At 30.2% G+C, this 19,398-nt stretch overlaps 2 protein-coding genes across 2 annotated transcripts in view; both read left to right on the top strand.

Moving 5' to 3' along the window:
* The window catches only part of LOC125877105 (glucan endo-1,3-beta-glucosidase 12), a 343,740-nt gene that overhangs the window by 221,808 nt on the left and 102,534 nt on the right, over positions 1–19,398 (top strand). The window lies entirely within an intron of this gene.
* LOC125877245 (uncharacterized) lies at positions 1,372–8,206 on the top strand. Its single transcript, XM_049558592.1, has 12 exons — positions 1,372–1,493; positions 1,589–1,758; positions 1,845–2,118; positions 2,203–2,369; positions 2,454–2,599; positions 3,179–3,252; positions 6,143–6,213; positions 6,907–7,042; positions 7,179–7,348; positions 7,436–7,709; positions 7,789–7,955; positions 8,043–8,206. Exons 1-12 carry the CDS (start codon positions 1,372–1,374, stop codon positions 8,204–8,206), a joined length of 1,935 nt encoding a protein of 644 aa, XP_049414549.1.

The following is a 19,398-nucleotide window of genomic DNA, read 5'->3' as shown; positions in this document are numbered from 1 at the left end:
GATACGATATACATAAAAGTGTCATTATACACTACATATAGAGTTCTAGATATAACACAAAACTCTATCACATATACCAAAATTCAATCACAAACAAATACGATAAATACTTACTTGCATCGAGTGTTAATATTTTACTAAATAATTAACTTTTAAACTGAACAAATAAAAATATTTGAAATGCATATCATTTAATCATAAATAACTGTTAAAAACATTAATGCAAGACTAATTATGTTTCATTTATTGCCTTAATATAAACACCTGATTAAATTATTTTTTATCAATGGTTCTTATGGAGAATCGTAATTATATAGGTTGTCTAGAGGGTGACTTGTGTTGAGTTCGAAAGTGATTAGGGCACACAGAAACTCACAATTGCAATCAAGACATTGATAAATTAGATGACAAAAACTTATACTAAAAACATAATATTATTATATGAAAAGTAATGTAAAAGAAAAATATTAAAACTCTTAAACAACTACATCGTGGATCCTATTGTATTTTTTTTTCTATGAGAATGAGGATCAAATTTCCAAACTTTTACGGTCCAAATATGGAATAAAATTATATTTTCCTTTCAAGTTAAATCATTTATGGTAATACTTTGATTTTTATTTAAGGAAAAAATAAGCTTTCAAATAAAGTAAGAAAATCAGAGCAAAATCCTAACAATTTGAACGGTTGAACCTAAAGCCAGTAATTCACCGGCATTACGCTCACATTTTTCAAGTTTATGCTATTTAAAAAAATGATTAATGTAATATAATTAAATTTCTTATTACTTCCTACTTATTAGTTTTATCTAAACTTTTCTTGAATTCAAATCCTTTTAGAACTCCAACTGCTTAGAAGAGTATATATATTAAAACAAAAGAGCTCAAAGGTTTTGTATAACGTAACGCTATTAAGATGGGATCGATTGCTCCAGAAGATGAAGGTCTTATACTTTTCTTGTTTATAATTGTGAAATTTTTGTTGAATTATGTAACCGTCTTATTTAAATTTTTACAGAGTATACACAATTTTTCATGGCTCAAATAAGTGAAAATATTTATTGATTTTTTTGTGTGGTAGTGAGATTTGAAATCAGAAGCTTTTGCTTGTTCTAATATTATGTTTGATTGTGTCATCTCATCTCAATACTATACCAAAAATGATTTTTAGCCGCATTTAATTAGCGGTAATAGCTTAATTGGTGCTGAGTTGTTCTATTTTATCTTGCAGTTTTAAGCTTTAGAGAGAACGCTTTAATCTATTCAAGTGTATTTTGTCTACCATGGTTATTAGATGTAACTATTTTTACCCTAACAATTACAATAAAGTTTATCCATTTTGTTTGATGTGCACATATGTACAGAAGTGGCAATGGAAATTAGAGAGGCTTCGCCAACACACTATTTGTTGAAAATTGAGTCTTTCTCCCTACTTTCAGAGAGTGGCATTGACAAGATCGAATCGAACGAATTTAAGGCTGGTGATTATAAATGGTAAGACTCGTATAACAATCCTCACTAATGCATTATTAAGCTCTGAGATCATATTTTCTATTGAACATTTTTATGGATTTATGGACTCGATACAGGAAAATGATCATATATCCTAATGGAAACACACACGAAAATGGAAGTGAACATATTTCAGCTTACTTGTCCATTTCTGGGACAAGTTCCCTGCCTCCTGGTTGGGAGGTTAATGTTATATTTACCTTCTTTGTGTTCAATCAATTAACTGACAATTATCTTTCAGTGAGAGGTACAATATTAATTAATTGGTTATCTTGACTTCTATATATATATTTGTTTTTCAATAATTGGCTAAACTATGTTGCCTTGGTTTAGGAAAAATGAGACGTTTTCAATGTATCAAGTCTTTATGGGGACTTCCCAAATTTCTTTCTCACAAAACATTCAAAGAGGCCTCTAATGGTTACCTTGTTGACGACAAATGTGTGTTTGGAGCAGAGATATTTGTCGTCCAAAGACAAGCAATTGGTGAATGTTTGTCCATTGTGAAACCTAATGGTTCATTTAAGCGTGAATGGAAGATTTGTAAATTCTCCAATCTTGACAAATTATGGCTTTCTGAAGAATTTACTGTGGGAGGTTACAAATGGTACTTCTTCGATCGCGCAAAATTGTATGTTCTATACATATTGTTCTGTCGTACCATCACTCATTTTGTTAATTTCTTGTGTAGGCAACTAAAGTTATATCCAAAAGGCGAAGCAGACAATAAGGAATGTGATATCGCAATATACTTACATTCTGTTGATTCAAACAACTTCGATCACCATCAAAAACTGAAGGCAAAATACAACATTAACCTGAAAAATCAGAAAAATGGAGGACACAAAAAGCTATCTTGTAAGGCAAATAATATAGTTTTCTTTTTCAAAACAATAATTTCCTTTTTACATATCTAATACATTTTTTTTCTGTTTTTTACAGATTGTAATTGGTTTTCTGCCGCCTCACGGACTTGGGGTTATGCAAGTTATATGCCTTTAACTCAGCTACATGATAAGAAAAATGGTTATCTTGTCGATGATTGTATCGTGGTAGAAGTTGAGCTGGAAGTCGTGCTTAAGCAAAGTGTAAAGAGCTTATCTTAACTTGGTTTGCTGTTTATTAGTAAATTAAAGTAATAATGTATATCACTTAGTTATGGTTAAGTGATAAATTTTGTTTATGAAAGATGCACGTCTTGCATTCATTGGTTGGATATAAACCTATCAATGTGGTCCCTCACCTCTATGTTATTGGAGATGTTGATTGCTCATTTAATATCCAACTGTAGTTTGTTATGAAGATCATTTGGCAGTATTGCTATGTTTCAATGTGGAATTGAAAAGAAATTTTTATATAAATAGCCAGATGAATTTATTGTTTACTTTTTTAAACCAGTATACATAGTTATATCCTTATTATACACGAATTTCTGCTAGTTATTTTTAGTTTAAGCGATTGGATGAACTGCTATTTAGGTTGGTTGTTCACACTTCAGCCTTATAAGATTACTTGGGAGCTTTTATCATATCACAACAAATGTGCTCACAATTTGCAAATTTAGTGCTTACAAAAGAAGAAAATTACCTGCATATTGGTAAATATTTTGGGCATTGTGTACCTTCTTACCTCAAGCAGCATCCTGGACTACTTTATGCTATTGTTAGCCTTTCCCGAAGAGGAGGGGCGGAGGGGCGCAAGGGGTTCATCTGAACCTTCTTCGTTGGAATTTGGAAACATGGTATATAATGTCAAAATGAGTAGATATCATATCCCTTTAGCTTATTCGTGTGTTTGTCTTTCTAGGACCGTGGGACGTTACTAATTGACAGGTGAATTTAGGATCCTATCTTTCGCAAAAACTTATTTTTAGTGGCTTTGTTAATTTGTTTTTGCTTCTCCATATTATACATAGATTATACATAATTATAACCTAAATAATGGTTCATCCAATCGCTTAATCTAAAAATAGGTAGAAGATGTAAAGTCCGTATACACGGATATATATGCCCGTTTGGATTGGCTTAAAAAAAATAGTTTTTAAGTAAAAAATAAAAAGTCAAACTGAAATGACTTTTAAGTCAAAAAATAAAAAGTATGGGGAGACCTACTTTTGGTTTTTGACTTATTTTAAGTCATTTTAAACTTATTTTAAGTCATTCTGGACCTTGTCAAACACTTCTCAACTTATTTTAAGTCATTTTTGATTTATTGTAGGTTATTTTTTATATTTGTCAAACACTTCCAGAAGTTAAAAACTAACTTAAAAATAAGTTTGACCAACTTTTAAGCCAATCCAAACACTAAGTAGATTCAAAGTAGGACGCTATATTTATATATTATAAGTAGAGCTTAGAATTAAGGAAGATAAATTAATGAGGTAATAAACACTTCTTATGGGCTGATGCGTACCAAAGTGAATCCACTTTTATTGCAGCAATAATGAAGTTTTAAGTTGTTAATTGTTCCGATAATTCCTACTACATTTTACATAATTTCAAATATATAAATTTTATTCTAAAAAAAATTAAACCTTCTCTATAATATGGATTTACGGTCAAGATTTAAAAGTTTGAATCTCAAAAGTTCAATCGTGCCACATAATCATCATCATGTATATATAAAGTACAAAGTTGAATTACTATTTTACCCCTACACTAAATCAAATTATATTATAAAAACATTTAATTAAAATCAATATTAAATAATAATCATATCATACTATACTAAATATTAAAAATAGGAATATGTTAAATCACAAGTTGAAAAACTCAAAAGTCTTTTAACTTTTTTAAGATTGTTAATCACGTACGAAGAGTCTAGGAACATGAATGGCCTCTTCTCCAATTTAATGTGTTAAATGCAGTAACTTACAATTGTGCTAAATGCTAATTAATGGTAAGAAAGTATAGCTACTCTAATTTTACAGCTTCTCCCCTTGTTCAATAGAATAGTTATAAAGATGGGTAATAATTGATAGTGGGTAAAAATTAAAATTAAAATTTAAAAAAAAAATTGATCATAGGTATGTGAATTAATAAAATCTTAAATGTTAAATATTTCTGCCAAAAAATAATTACTATGCAAACTTACGCACTAAAATTTTTGGTTTCCTTCATTTATCAAATAGCGCTAATGATGAATTCATACTAAATATTGTTCATTAAACATTTTATATAAATTAAATGAATATAAAAAATATGCTTAACCCTCACAATTGAATTGAACCAAACTCAACAGATATGTAACAATTTACCCGAAGGTTGTACTTTTATTTTGTTTTCTCTTGTTTTAGTCCGCAATTCATGAAACAAAATATGTTTTATTATCATAGATGTTTATTATTTCCCTATTCCAAATTGTCCTTCTCTATAATGCATTTTTCTTCTAGTGTAGTTAATAATAATTCTCATAGGGTGGTTACTTTTAGGTTTGCACATAACGGAGATCTGAACGATTTATTTTTTTGAATTATTTAGAGAATATTGCCTTCAACTTTATAGATAATATAAAAGTTTTTTATTGTGATAAGGGATAAACGTGCAACGTACGTTCCCAGAGACTAGTTATAAAAGTGGAGGAACATAAGGAGCATATAAATTAAAAGACTAAATTATATATTTATACACTACATCTCGTTGTTTTTTATACATACAAAGAAGCCTTTGCATATACTACAAGGTACAAAATAAGTACTCATGAGCTTGTTGGCTCATTTTATCATCATCATCATCACCGCCTTGAGAGGGATGGTGAAAAACTAATATAAGCACCATGTTTTCTTCGTAGTAGGAGGATGAAAAACTAATTAAAAAGAAGCAAAAGAGTAATATTAATAAAGAGATTAATAAATTATCCTTTAATTAAAGTAAGAACTTGAATGGGCTTGCTTACAAAGTTAAGTTATAATTTGAAAACTTACATAAATATACTATATCAAGAAAATATTTACCATTTATAGTAATAATATTTTTTTTCATGATCACTTTTAATACATTTATAATACAGTTTTAATATATATTATAGAGAACAATTTATAAAACACAGATAATACAAGTTTTATTGATGAATAATACATTTATAACAAATTTTAATACACTTATAATACAATGTGTCAATTTCTTATCAAACAAGCATAATATATTTTAAAACAGTTACAATTGCATACATAATCACTTTTAATACATATTGCAGATTTATCATAGTATTGCTCTAAATGGTAATAAATAAAAAGTATCGCTAAAATCAGTAATTATTTATTAAAAGATATCCATTCAAGTGATTTTTCCTAATATTTTTTTACTAGTATTGCTTTTTTTATTTTAATTCGAAAATAAATATTAAAACTATTTTTTTTTAATCTAACCTAAAATACTACTTTTAAAAAAAAAAGATTTAGAAGTTATTTTGACTTAGCAATATCTAAAAATAAAATAATCTAATCTATACAGTAAAGTAAACAACCGTTTACCGTGTAGAATGAGTCCACATTAATTAAAAGTCTCCAAGGCAGGATAAATTCTAATCCTTTAAATACTCCATATCTGCGCAGGTTATTTTATAACAAATTATTGGAAAATAGCTATTAGATTTTGCATAATTATTAACATGGAACCGATTGTTTTCTGCAGCCCTAGTAACATGGAATATATTGATCTCCACTGCCCTAGTAACATCGAATCCGTTGTTCTTGAAGACGAAGGTTTTATTTCATAATGTATTGTATTATATTGTATCGTACTGTATTATTTTAATGAATATAATGTTTGGATAGATTCTATCATCCTCCTAGTTACATAATGCCTCAACAATGAAAGATAGCTCGCTCCAGAGGTAAAACTACTATGAAAAAGGTAAGGTAAAATGATACGATAAGTATTTATTAAATACTAATAAAAAGGCTAAAACAAAAAGAAAATATTAAGGTAACAACGGATCATACATTTAGACCATCCTTTAAACAATTAATCTGCGTAATGCAGAGATAGACAGAGCATGTTTATTGTGGTTTTTTTTGTTTGTTTAAATTTCCATTTTTTTACACTTTTCTTCCTTATAATTGTGAAATGAAACTGTAGCATTACTTGGCTGGTCTTAATTCTGTAGCAGTCTTATGGTTTTAGCAAGCACACAATTAATGTACCTCTTCTTATAGGTCAAATAATTAGTGGAGATATTTAATTTATTGATTTACACTTGGAAGCTTTTGCCTATTTTGATATCGTGTTGAGTTGTGCCTTTTGTCTAAAAGTATAAGCGGTTAGAGACAACACTTTATTTGTTGAAGTGTTATTAGATAGAACTAACATTTTATTTACTTGACTAGTTTTATGCTTAATTTTTTAGAAGAACAATTTCAATTAAGTTTATCCTTTTTGTTTGATGTGTGCAATAGCTGCAGAATTGATGATGGAAATTAGAGATGCTTCACCAACACACTATTCGTTGAAAATTGAGTCTTTCTCTCTACTTTCAGAGAGTGGCATTGATAAGTTTGAATCGAATGTGTTTAATGCTGGTGGTTATAAATGGTATATAAGACTCATATGTCAATCCTCACTAATGCATTATATTTTTTCTATCGAACATTTTAGTATAAAGAGACTACATAATGGTAAATATTAATCGAAGTTAGTTCTAAATGATCTGCGTTTTGACTTGATACAGGAAAATGATCATTTATCCAAATGGGAACACACGCGAAAATGGAAGTGGACATATTTCGGTTTACTTGGCAATAACAGGGTTAAATTCCATGCGTGCTGGTTGGGAGGTCAATGCTATATTTACCTTCTTTGTGTTCAATCAACTCCGCGACAATTATCTTTCAGTACGAGGTACAATATTATTACTCCAATGTTTAAGGTTGAATTCCATTATTGGCTAAACTGTGATGCTGTAATAATATTAATGGTTTGGTTTAGGAAAAATGCGGCGTTTTCAACCTATGAAGACCTTATGGGGACTTCCCAAATTTCTTTCTCACAAAACATTTAAATATCCATCTAATGGATACCTTGTTGATGACAAATGTGTGTTTGGAGCAGAGATATTCATCATACATAGACAAGCAATTGGTGAATGTTTGTCTATGGTGAAATCTAATGACTTGTTTAAGCGTCAATGGAAGATCTGTAATTTCTCCAAACTTCGCAAAGATTGGCTTTCTGAAGAATTTACTGTGGGAGGTTACAATTGGTACTTAATTCCTTCATCACTCATTTGTTCTATCTCAGTACCATCACTCATTTAATCTTTGTGTTAATTTCTTGTGTAGGAAGCTCTTGGTGTATCCACAAGGCAATGTAACCAGTAAGGGATGTCATATCTCAATATACTTAAAATTTGTTAATGCTAAGGACTTTAATCAACATCAAAAAGTGAAGGCAAATTGCAGCATAAACCTCAAAGATCAGATAAATGGTGGATGCAAAAAGCTATCTTGTAAGCCAAATGTTTTTTTTTTCTCTATTTGTATGTAGCAAAGTTTGCATGTCTAATAGTTTCTATTTTTCCTTTTTTTTTTTTCAGATTGTGAGTGGTTTTCTATCACCGCACCGACTTGGGGTTTTTCAGGTTATATGCCTTTAACTCAGTTGTATGATGAGAAAAATGGTTATCTTGTCAAAGATTGTATTGTGGTGGAAGTTGATCTGAAAGTTGTGTTTAAGCATAGCGTAAGGAACTTATCTTAATTTGGTTTACATTTCATTTGGAAGTAGTGGGAGTACTATCTCCACACAGTAGTACTTAACTTGAATAAAAATTAAAGCAAGTACTCATATCACTTATTAGTCATGGTTAAGTGATAAATCTTGTTTATGAAGAGACGCATGTTTTGCATTCATTGGTTGGATATAAACCTCTCGATCGATGTGGGTAAGTTTTTGCCCTTCTATGTTATTGGAGATGCTGTTGTTTGTTCTTTATATCCAATTGTAGTTTATTATGAAGATCATTTGGCAGACAGCAGTAGTGTTATTTGGTGAATGCCCATTTTCCCCCCTTCTATCAAATGTACAAATCGTAGGCCACAATTGTCTCAATTACGTTCATGAATACCTTAGTTACATCATTTCTCTAAGTATTCGGTCTACAGATAATGAAGATGAAGTATGAGGAGTTGTTTAAATACAGAATTTGCAGAGTCTCAACCTGCTCTACATATCCAAAATTGGCATTGAAAATTTACACTAACATATGTTTCGATAATAAGTGTTCTGAAAAAGAAAGGAAGTATATATATACTGGACTGGCAAAATTAAGGTGTCAATATGTATTTTGCAAAAAGTGTTCATGTTGGTTTTTCTGTAACATCGTCCATACGTATGAACCACTTAAATACGTTAGACTGAATCGTCATACAAATGAACCAGTAATAGCTGGATGAATTTACTGTTTAGTTTTCCTAGCCAGTATACATAGATTATATCCATATTACACACGGATTTTACATCTGCTAGTTATTTTAGGTTAAGCGATTGAATGAACTGCTATTTAGGTTGATTGTTCACACTTCAGCCTTATAACATTAGTTGGGAGCTTTTATCAGATTAGAAAAGGTGCTCACAATTTGCAAATTGATAAATATTTTTATGCATTGATACATGATTACAATCTATTTTAGTGCTGTCTAAATTCTGACCTCAAGCAACATCCTGGACTACTTTATGCTATGGTTAGCTTTTTCTGAGTCACATGAGCTGGGCGGAGTTAGGGGCGCAAGGTTTCATTTGAACCTTCCTCATTGGAAACATTGTAATAATGTTAAAGCTATTTTATTGTATATATAATAGATAATGTATCCCTTTAGCCTATTTATGCATTTACATCTTTCTATTTTCAATTTCTTTTAGTGAAAATTTCAATTTCACCGCTGATCGCCAAACTTTTTCTCGACTGTCCTGTCGTTGAAATGTCAACTCAATATTGCCAAATATGGTTTTCCATTTTGTTAACTTGTTTTTGCTTCTCTTTTGAATTGTCTGACTACTTTTCGTGCAGTAATTATTCTATGGCCATAGAGAAACTGTTTCCTATACAAAATTTGTCCAAAAACAAGATATTTTCTCGAATAAATCATCAACTTTTTAGGATATTATTAAGGATTTCATCGGAAATTTACAACAGCTTGCCAAACAATGGCATAATATCTACGGTCCACATGACAATATATTTATATATCATAATCAGAGTTTAGAAGAACGATAGATTTATGAGTTAATAAACACCTCTTATGGATGAACCCGACCTGATACATACCAAAGTGAATTCACTTTTATTGCATAAATACTGAAGACATATTCTAAAACGTAAATTTCTTGAAAAAATGATATTAGTAATTTCAATGATTTATCTTTCTTTACTATTCCAGTAAGCCAGCTTCCAAGACATACTAGTACAATTTTGGGTCCATGTACAGGAAAAAAATTATATATGCCAAAGGAATAAGGAATTGGCGTTTTCATTCCTTTTTATGCTGGAATAAATGGACTTAAAAGCTCATCCATTTGTTATTATTGAATCTAAAAACCTAAACGACAACTAAATATTATTACCGTCTCCGTTCTAATTTACTTGACAGAACTGAAATTTCAAAAGTCAACCAAGCTTATCTTAAATTTGAATTTCTTTACATGTCTTTGAAATATTTTAATTTTAAGATGTTAATTTTTTAGATTTGTAGTACGTTCGTACGTACTTTTTATGTAGTTTCAAATATCATCATTTTATTTGAGAAAAACTAAAAGCTTCTATGTACGAAATTACAATCAAACTTTAGAAGTTTTGAATCCTGAAATTTCAACTGTGCCTCATAATTATAAACTTGAGGAACATAAAGAGCAGAGAAATCATAAACTAAATTATATATTAATACACTACATCTCAATATTTTTGATACATAGAAGAAACCTTTGCATACACTACAAGGCACAAGAACAAGTATTTGGATATATAACAATAATATGAAATACAAGTGACATAGCCCAATAACCTTAGCTAGCTAGTCAAGATTTTATTTTGAAAAAAGTAAAAGCTCGAGGAGGGATAGAAAAGAGACGAGAATTGTAACAGTTTTGTCACTTTGAGGGTCAGATGAGAAGACCTCGGACTTGCAAGGTCAAGAAAACTCGAACCATCCCTCTAAAGTTAGAAAAGATGAGAAGAGAATGTAAGAAGAATAAGCTCAGGAGGGATAACGCCGCTTCATATTTCAAGATAAGTACATCATTTTATCATTATCATCATCATCATAACCTTGAGAGGGATGATGAAAAACCAATATAAGCACCATGTTTAATTTTCTTCACAAGAGAAATAATATATGAAAGTGTATATATGTGGTTATTATTTATAGATAAAAAGAGAAGGCAATTGGTTTTGAAAAAAGACGTAAGAAAAGGGTGATAAATTGGTATAATTGGGCGTTCAATTAAATGAGAATTCGATATGTCATTTTCAGTATAAGAAGGGACAGATGGTAAAAAACAAGAGTTTGTTTTCTTGGTTCTATCAATACATAACTATCATACTCATGCTCTTTGTCCCATGTCTTGGCAATTCTTCAAAAAAACACATACATACACACTCAAAAAGAGAAAATTTTACACACACTTCCCCCTTTGAAAAAAAGAAAACTCCATACCTAATGTTCATATCAATCAATAATATACATGTCATGTTTTTACATTAGTTGATTTTTTTCGTGTTCGATAAGTAAAAAGATAATATTAGATTAAAAACATTTATATATACTTTAGAAAAATACTATGAGATGTGGAGTTGGGGGTGAGGTGGTGGGATGGGGACTATTGAAGTGAAGGTGAAGATAAAATGTGTTGGAGGGTGGGAGGCCACAATCAATGTGAAATGTCACTTGTGAAACTTATTTTTCCCTAGTCATTTTCCTTAGTTATAAGGAATTGATCTATTTTCCTAGAGAAATTCAAAAAAATTGAACAGCCAAATCTGAGAAGATTGAAAAACATCTTTCAGAAAAACTCTATATCAAACACCTTTAATCAGAGTTATTAAAAATATATTTTTACTTCAATTTAATCTCTAACCACAGTAAGCTAATACAGTTTGGTACAAACATGAGGTAAATAAGTTTTTTCTACTAAGAGTATGGTAGGAAGGAAAATGTTTTCCCAGAAAATAAGTGATTTTCTTACTCGGTCATCTAAAAAAAAGAAATGATGATTTTCTTACTTATTTTCTTATGCTTGATTAGTAAGAAGAAATATCATCCCAAGAATGTCGAGAGTTGGATTGCGAGCCAGGGTCATAAGTCTGCTCCCAAATTAGAGTCAAGGAGTTGAGGTCATAAGCTAGGTCGGGAATCGAGATCATAAGTTGGGTCGAGGTTTAGGGGTTGAGAGTCGAGTCCTAAATCGGTATTGGGAGTCAGGTCCTAGGTCAAGGTTGGGATTCATGTCCCAAGTTAGGGTCGGAAATCAGGTCAGATTCGAGTGTCCATTTGGGAGTCAGGAAGTTAGGTTTGGGTCAGGAGTAGGGAGTTGGACCCTCGACCTGAAACCCAAATTCCGACTCCCGATCTCGATCTGACTCTTGACCCCGACTTAGTACCTAACTCCCGATATCGACCACAATTAAAGACTCGACTCTCTACCATGATCCAAAATCCGACTCTCATCTCCTGACCTAATTTGGATCCCGACTCCTGACCCTGACCCAAAATGTGAATCTGAATTCGACTCGGTAGCTGATACTGGGCCCACTAACCAGTCTCCCGATTCCCGACTTGGGGGTTCATTCTTTTTCCGCTTAGGATTTAGATTATGTTATATATAGGCTATTATTCTGATAATCGTCATCGATCAGTACCTACTATCATGATTCATTCAAATATTCTTTTGTTACAAGAATTGGTAAGGTCTCTATTTATAATTTAATGCACAATTTATTTAGTACTAATATATTTACGAATAATCGTACAACTTTACTAGTAAATAATAGGGCCACCAATCACCCTTTAGAAGCTAGACAAAATTTGTAATGTTTAGTATTTTCATCATTACCCTTTCTTTCATATATATTCTACTAAGATGCATGTAGCTACATTATATTTGTCCTGGAGGGTGGGGAACAAACGTACATACTCACTTTATCATAATTCTAATCATAAAGATTTCATAATTGAACAACACTATTGTAAATGGTGTAGCAAACATAATGCACTTTGTTTTGGTTTCTCCTTTTTTTTAATCACATACTTTTGCAAAAAAATCTTATTAACTATAACTCCTATTTTACTGCATGATGTATCTTGAATAAAATTGATTAATCTTAATTTAATAATTGGGTTGAACTTTACGATTTAAACCAGACATATCTAAGTTCGACAATGTCGTTTGACATCATTCTATTGGAAGAAGATTTTTATACATAAGAATTTGTGCTTAGTACGAAGGGAAATATTTTTTCAAGAAAATATGTAGCAAATTTTCAAAAAAAAAAAATGGGGCAAAGATGCAAAAAACAGAGAGCTGGGGTATGGTTGACCATTTAAATAAATATGGACAGAAAAGTACAGAAAGGGAGAAAGGGAAAGAACATAAAACAATTCCCTAAAATCACAGTACTGATTGTCTTCAGCTGTTGACTATTCCTTTTCTAATTATTCTTTTGCTCTGTTACTTTTATATCTTTTTCGTCCTAATTTATATGATGTTGTATGATTTGAAAATTGATTCTGGCATAAATGCAAAGTAAGGCGGTATACAATAGTCCCTTGTCGTCGAATCTTTCCCCAAATTTTGTGCATAGCGGGAGCTTTAGTGTACCAGACTATCTTTTTTATTGTTTGACTTGACACGAATATTAAATTATCTCATTAGAGGTAAATTGAACTATTCTATTTTTAATGAAAAAAAGGTAAAATTAATATTTACTTTGTCCCAATTTATATGATTCCTTTCCATTTTAGCCGGTAAAAAAAAAAGATATCTGTAATAGTAATTTAACTTCAAAATATTTATTTTACCTTTATTGGAATGATTTATAGTAATATAAATATCTATTACTCAGTTTCGTCTTTCGACCACAAGTCTCAAAAGTATATCTTTCTTAAACTCCATATCAATTTAAATCACATAAATTGAGATAAAAAAGTATTAAATATAAAAATGTGTCATTTCTTAAAAATTAATTTTAAAAAATTGTATCGCAAAAATTTGGACAAATATTTAAATTACTAGTATCATTTTCTGCTTCTGCAGAGTCTATTTTACTGTGTGAACTGTAGCGCCTTAATTCTCCTTGTTTTTTTTTTATCGTATAATAGCAGTGTATGTTTTGCACTCTGAGAAATTGAAGGCACTGTCATTGTGTTGTCATTCTCAAATGGTCCTTCCATTTAATGGCTTTTTGGACTCTAATCCCCACCATACACAGACACACAGTATGGGGTGGGGGTGGGTGTTACATTTTGGGGTAATTTTTAAAAGGGCAATAAAAATTGAATATAAAATTCAAAGGTCAACATTTAGATGGAGGGGAAATTGATGTTAAATTGTATACACAAGGCTCATGTTAGAATGAGCCTCATTCAAGAATGAGTCTTACGAGGCTCACGCTGACATGAGTCTTCCTTTAAAAGAAACGGTGGACTTTAAAATAAAAATTTAATATTCCTTCTTCATTATTTATTCAATCATTTTGTTGTTATGTTTTCGTGCTTCTTTTTGGAAAATTACACGGAAAAGCAAATAGATATTAGTTAATTAGCTAATATAGCTATAGTTTGAATTAATTACGGCTCACAACTTAATTTTAGCTTTAATTACATCACTTGTCCTCTTTTATACATATACAAATGCAAATTATACACACATATATATACTATTATATGACATATATACAAATACAATTAGCTTCTCTCCACTCTCTGAGCTTTCTCGCTCGCCTCTCTCATCTCTCTCTCAATCTTGCTCACCTCTCTCCTCCCTCTCCCAATCTCTCTCGTCAGATATACAAATACATATGTATACCAGTTTTCTGACACACACACACACACATATATATACATATACACACACGTTTTGCCTCTCTCAACTCTAGCTCTCTCGCTTGCCTCTCTCCTCCCTCTCCCAATCTCGCTCGCCATATCATACATATACAATTCGTCTCTCTCCACTCTTTGCCCTCTCTCACACACCTCTCTCCTCCCTCTCCCAATCTCGCTTGCCACTCTCTTCCCTATAACATGTAGCTACGAATCGTAATTAGCAAACTATAGCTATGGAGCGTAATTAAGCTATTTTTAAGTGCTATATGCGAAAGTTCCTTTTTTTTTTCTATTTATATGTAAATAAAAATGTAAGTGATGCGGTCATATTTAATAGATTTTTAAATATAATTTGATGATATTGAGGACAAAATATAAGAACATGAAAAGAAGACGTTGATTTCAAGGATAGGGCCATGACAATGTTTACCTTAAGGTAACTCAATTTCAAGATCCGGCTTATGAAATGATAAGTAACCAACATCTCATATAAAAAAAAATACAACTTACTCATTTTATTGATGTGAGAACTTCTTAAACTCTCCTAAATGCCTGATTTTGAGAATAAACAATATAACATGAGAGTCGAACATTGATCAAATAAAGAATAGGGACCGATCTAGTTCTGATAATAAATAAATTAGACCCTGTAACTCAATTGTGAAAGATTACTCAAAAGTATTATTGCCCTAAATCATATACTTCCTTTGTCCACTTTTTTTTGTCATGTTGCGCTTTTCAAAAGTCAATTTGACTAATTTTCAAAGTTAAATTAGATTACATTAATTTGATACTTTAAGCAAAAAAATTAGATATTCAAAATCTATACGAAAAGTACTATAAATTGCAATTTTTTTACATATCAATATGATGAAAAAATACATAGTAAAATATTAGTCAAAATTCTTATAATTTGACTTTAAAAAAGAAAATCATAACAATTAAAAATGGACGACGGGAGTATATAAGTAAGAAATAACCCATTCACTTAACTAGTACTATGAGACATTCTAATATGCATTTCCAAAGTTTTTGAAAAATAAAGGGGCCTGAAACAGATTGTAACTAAAAAGTAAAAACCAAAAAATCACATAACTAAACTCCAGAAGCTGCATCATTGGGCCTAAAGACCTAATTCATGGGAAAGTTGCATATTTGGTCACTCATCAAAAATAATTACAAACGTATATTTTGAAGAAAAAAAAATTGGGGTTAGGAGAAATAGGGAGAGGATTACAATATGGGGAATTGAATCCTTATCACCAAAGTGAAAGTTCAGGTAGTCAACCAACTAAAATACTAAAATTCCCCACAAACGTTAGTTATATGTATATAGTACAAAACTATTATGTATAATATATGTATATTATGTGTGTATATATTAATATGTAAGAAACATATATTTATCTTCTATTATTTTAACAAGCTGCTATACAATGTAGAAATCCCCTATTTCTTTCCTTTTGTGATGTCTATTCGATTTCTAGAGAGTAGAGACCCATCAATTATTTTATTTTATTTTTTTGGGTGGGGTGGTGGTGGTGGGGGGGGGGGGGGGGGGGATTCTGTTTACCTTAAAAGATTAAAGTTCATTCTTTTTACTTTTTCTTTTTTGGGGATTAGATTGAAAGAACTTCATTTACGTAAGTTTTTGTTCAACATATTAGCGGAGGAAATAGAGAAGTTTCTGGTCAAAGTTTCTAGATAGCTAGAGGCGTATTCAGGATTTATAGACAATGAGTGTACTATTAAAAAAGGTGGATCTAAGACATAAATTTGATCGATTAGATTCTTTTTACTGAAAACCATTAAAATTTTAAAATTATAGGTCCAAAATTAACTTTTATTTATCCAAACCAGTTGCAAAATTTTAGAAAGAAAACTAAAACAAGATAGATAAAAGATTCAAATTTCTAACCTCACCCAGAGAGGTGCACCCAATCATCATCGTACTACATTATATGATACTTCGAGTCTGGGTTCACACATCTATATTTAAATATTTTTAAAAAATATAACACTACTATATATGATTTCGGGAGGGGACCATGGGTTTACGTGAACCCGGTGACCCCCTCCTGTATACGCCCCTGTAGATAGCGTTTTAGGAATGAAAAGAAAATTTCTAACATAATGTACATTCCCTTTCAGTCGACTCTACCTGATGCAAATTTAAATTATAATCTGACATAATATCGAATATTAAATGATTTTTAATAAGAGAATTTTACATGATATAACAAAACATGTGTTAAATATTTACCATAACACTACACTTTAAAATATACATTTTATATTTTTTTTGTATCTTTATGAACAACGAGATGTATTCGTTTATCAACATGTATTAGTTTGTATGTATTCGACGGTATTTGTTGATACACCATGCATCAATCTATATTCGTTGATGCAACATGTATCATACTTTATTCATTGATACAACATTTATTAGCATGTATGTGTCAAACTGTATTTGTTGATATAACATGTATATATCAATCCGTATCAGCTTGTATTCATTGATACAATATGTATTTCAATGTATTCATCCTCTTTCTAGCATCTATTTTTTCTCTCTCTTAAATCTCGTGCGCTTCTCTCAAATAATATGTACTCTTTTTTGTCTTTTTGTATCTTTGTTTACATTCGAACTGTCTTAGTTCATATAGCTGAAATGTACACATGAATACAAGTGATACAAGATAAAATAAATATTACTAACATAAAAGTGAATGAATACAAGTGATTAAGTTAGAACAACAAAATACAATCACTTGTACTCTTTGTATACACACAAACCGTATTTGTATATTCTACATATATTCATAGATATCGCCTAAATGCACTTATGAATATGATAAATACATTCACTTGACAACTCAAACAATATAAAAAAACACACACAAATACAGAGAGAGAAATGAAAATAGAGAATACAGAAAGAGTAGGCGCACGAGATGAAAACAGAGAAGATATATCGTAAATTCACAAATACAACAAATATAATCGCCTAACACCTCAAAAAATATAGAAATATACACATAGAGAGAGAGAAAGATTGGAACAAAAGTCGAAAAAGAATACAACCTAAATGCACATATAATACAACAAATACAGTAATTTGGCACCTCAAAAAACATAGAAATATATAGAGCGATGAAAATGTAAAATACATAAGTTTTAGCTGCTTCATCCTTGAGCCAACACTAACTATTAGGCTTCACTATTAACGATCACTATATATAATTGTGAGAAAATATTATATTAACATATTTTTAGAGTTAATTACTATTTTTTTTTTTTAAGTTTCTAATTGTAATTAGTGACGATAATTCGTGCTATGCACGGGACCCAATAATATTAATTTTTTTAACAATTTGAATCATAACTTCAAATTAAATTTTAAATTTTCACGATGAAACACTGATTTTCAAGAATTTTTTTTGTCTTTTCTCAATCGACAAAAAGAACACACAATTGTTATGACTAAATTTTCTTTGTTTAAACAACCCGTTTTGCTTGCTTATTAATTACTTATTCACAATTTTTAAAAATAATCTAAGATTATATTAAGATTATATATCAATCAATATGAATATTTTGATAAAATACTCATATCAATCATTAATTTAAAAAGTGTATAAAATTTAAAGTGGACAAATAAGAATGAGTTCATAATATAGATGGCGGTAGAAAATATATCGTTAATCTCATTTAGAAATTATTAAGAAAATTATTTACTACTCCATCTGTCCCTAATTACTTGTCCACTTTTCCTTTTCTTGTTGTCCCTAATTACTTGTCCATTTTGACAAATCAAGAAAGGACAATTTCTTTTTACCTATTATACCCTCAATTAATTACTTTGAAAAAGGTAGAACTTCTTGAAAATCTTAAATTTTTAATTTATGCACTTCATAATTAATAGGGGTAAAATAGTAAACTCACTATGTCAATAAATGTTTTCTTAATAGGTGCACCAATTCAAAAATGGACAAGTAATTAGGGACAAAGGAGACACTATTATAGTATTATATAAGCGGGAACAAGCTAGCTAGCTACTAATATATACTCCCTCTGTACGTAATTACTTGTTCACTTTTGAATTGACACACCTAATAAGAAAATAATTATTAACATAGTGAGTTTACCATTTTACCCCTATTAATTATGAAGTGGATGAATTAAAAACTTAAGATTTTCAAGAAGTTTTATCTTTTTCAAAGTAATTAATTGAGGGTATAATAGGTAAAAAAATTTCTTGATTTGTCAAAATAAGCAAGTAATTAGGAACAATTAAAAATGAAAAAGTAAACAAGTAATTAAGGACAATGGGAGTAAGTGGAAACAAATAAACAATTGAAGGACAAGTAAGCGGTACAAATAAACAAAAACAAAATTTACACATGATAGTGAGAAAACAAATCATTTTAATTGTTTAATGTAATGTTTTATTTAGATATATATGTATTCAATGCACATGCAATAATTAATCTCAAATTTTTACACGAAACTCGAAAAACACTGCATAAACACACATGGGGATATCAAGAATCATGTCTTGCAAGTTAAGGCAATGGATGAATGAATATATGAAGTTTATGAATGAATTTTAATAGGGGTCATTTTCATAATTCCATCACTAATTATTTATTTATTTTTTGAATTGCAAGGTGACGTGCTTAATTTTCATCTACACCTTTACTCCGCAAATTAAAAGATTGAATCGCCGAAACAAGATTAAGACGAATAAATATGAATGACGAAAAATAGAGATAGCTTTTTCGTGAATCAAATAATTTAGGTTCATCCTGACTATATATTCTAAATAAAGAAATTCAAACTAGGAATTTTCGG

Source organism: Solanum stenotomum, chromosome 9 (genome assembly GCF_019186545.1).
Source record: "Solanum stenotomum isolate F172 chromosome 9, ASM1918654v1, whole genome shotgun sequence".
In the NCBI taxonomy this organism is placed as follows: Eukaryota; Viridiplantae; Streptophyta; class Magnoliopsida; order Solanales; family Solanaceae; genus Solanum; species Solanum stenotomum.
The sequence above is the reverse complement of the archived record's forward strand: the minus strand, read 5'-3'. Positions and strand labels throughout refer to the sequence as shown.

Bases quoted from the DNA above. Each gene is read 5' to 3' on its own strand.
- LOC125877245 (XM_049558592.1), top strand. From the start codon at position 1,372: ATGGAAATTAGAGAGGCTTCGCCAACACACTATTTGTTGAAAATTGAG. The intron at 1,494-1,588 runs GTAAGACTCGTA...GACTCGATACAG, and splicing joins AAGGCTGGTGATTATAAATG to GAAAATGATCATATATCCTA. The intron at 3,253-6,142 runs GTATATAATGTC...TGTTTTCTGCAG, and splicing joins CGTTGGAATTTGGAAACATG to CCCTAGTAACATGGAATATA.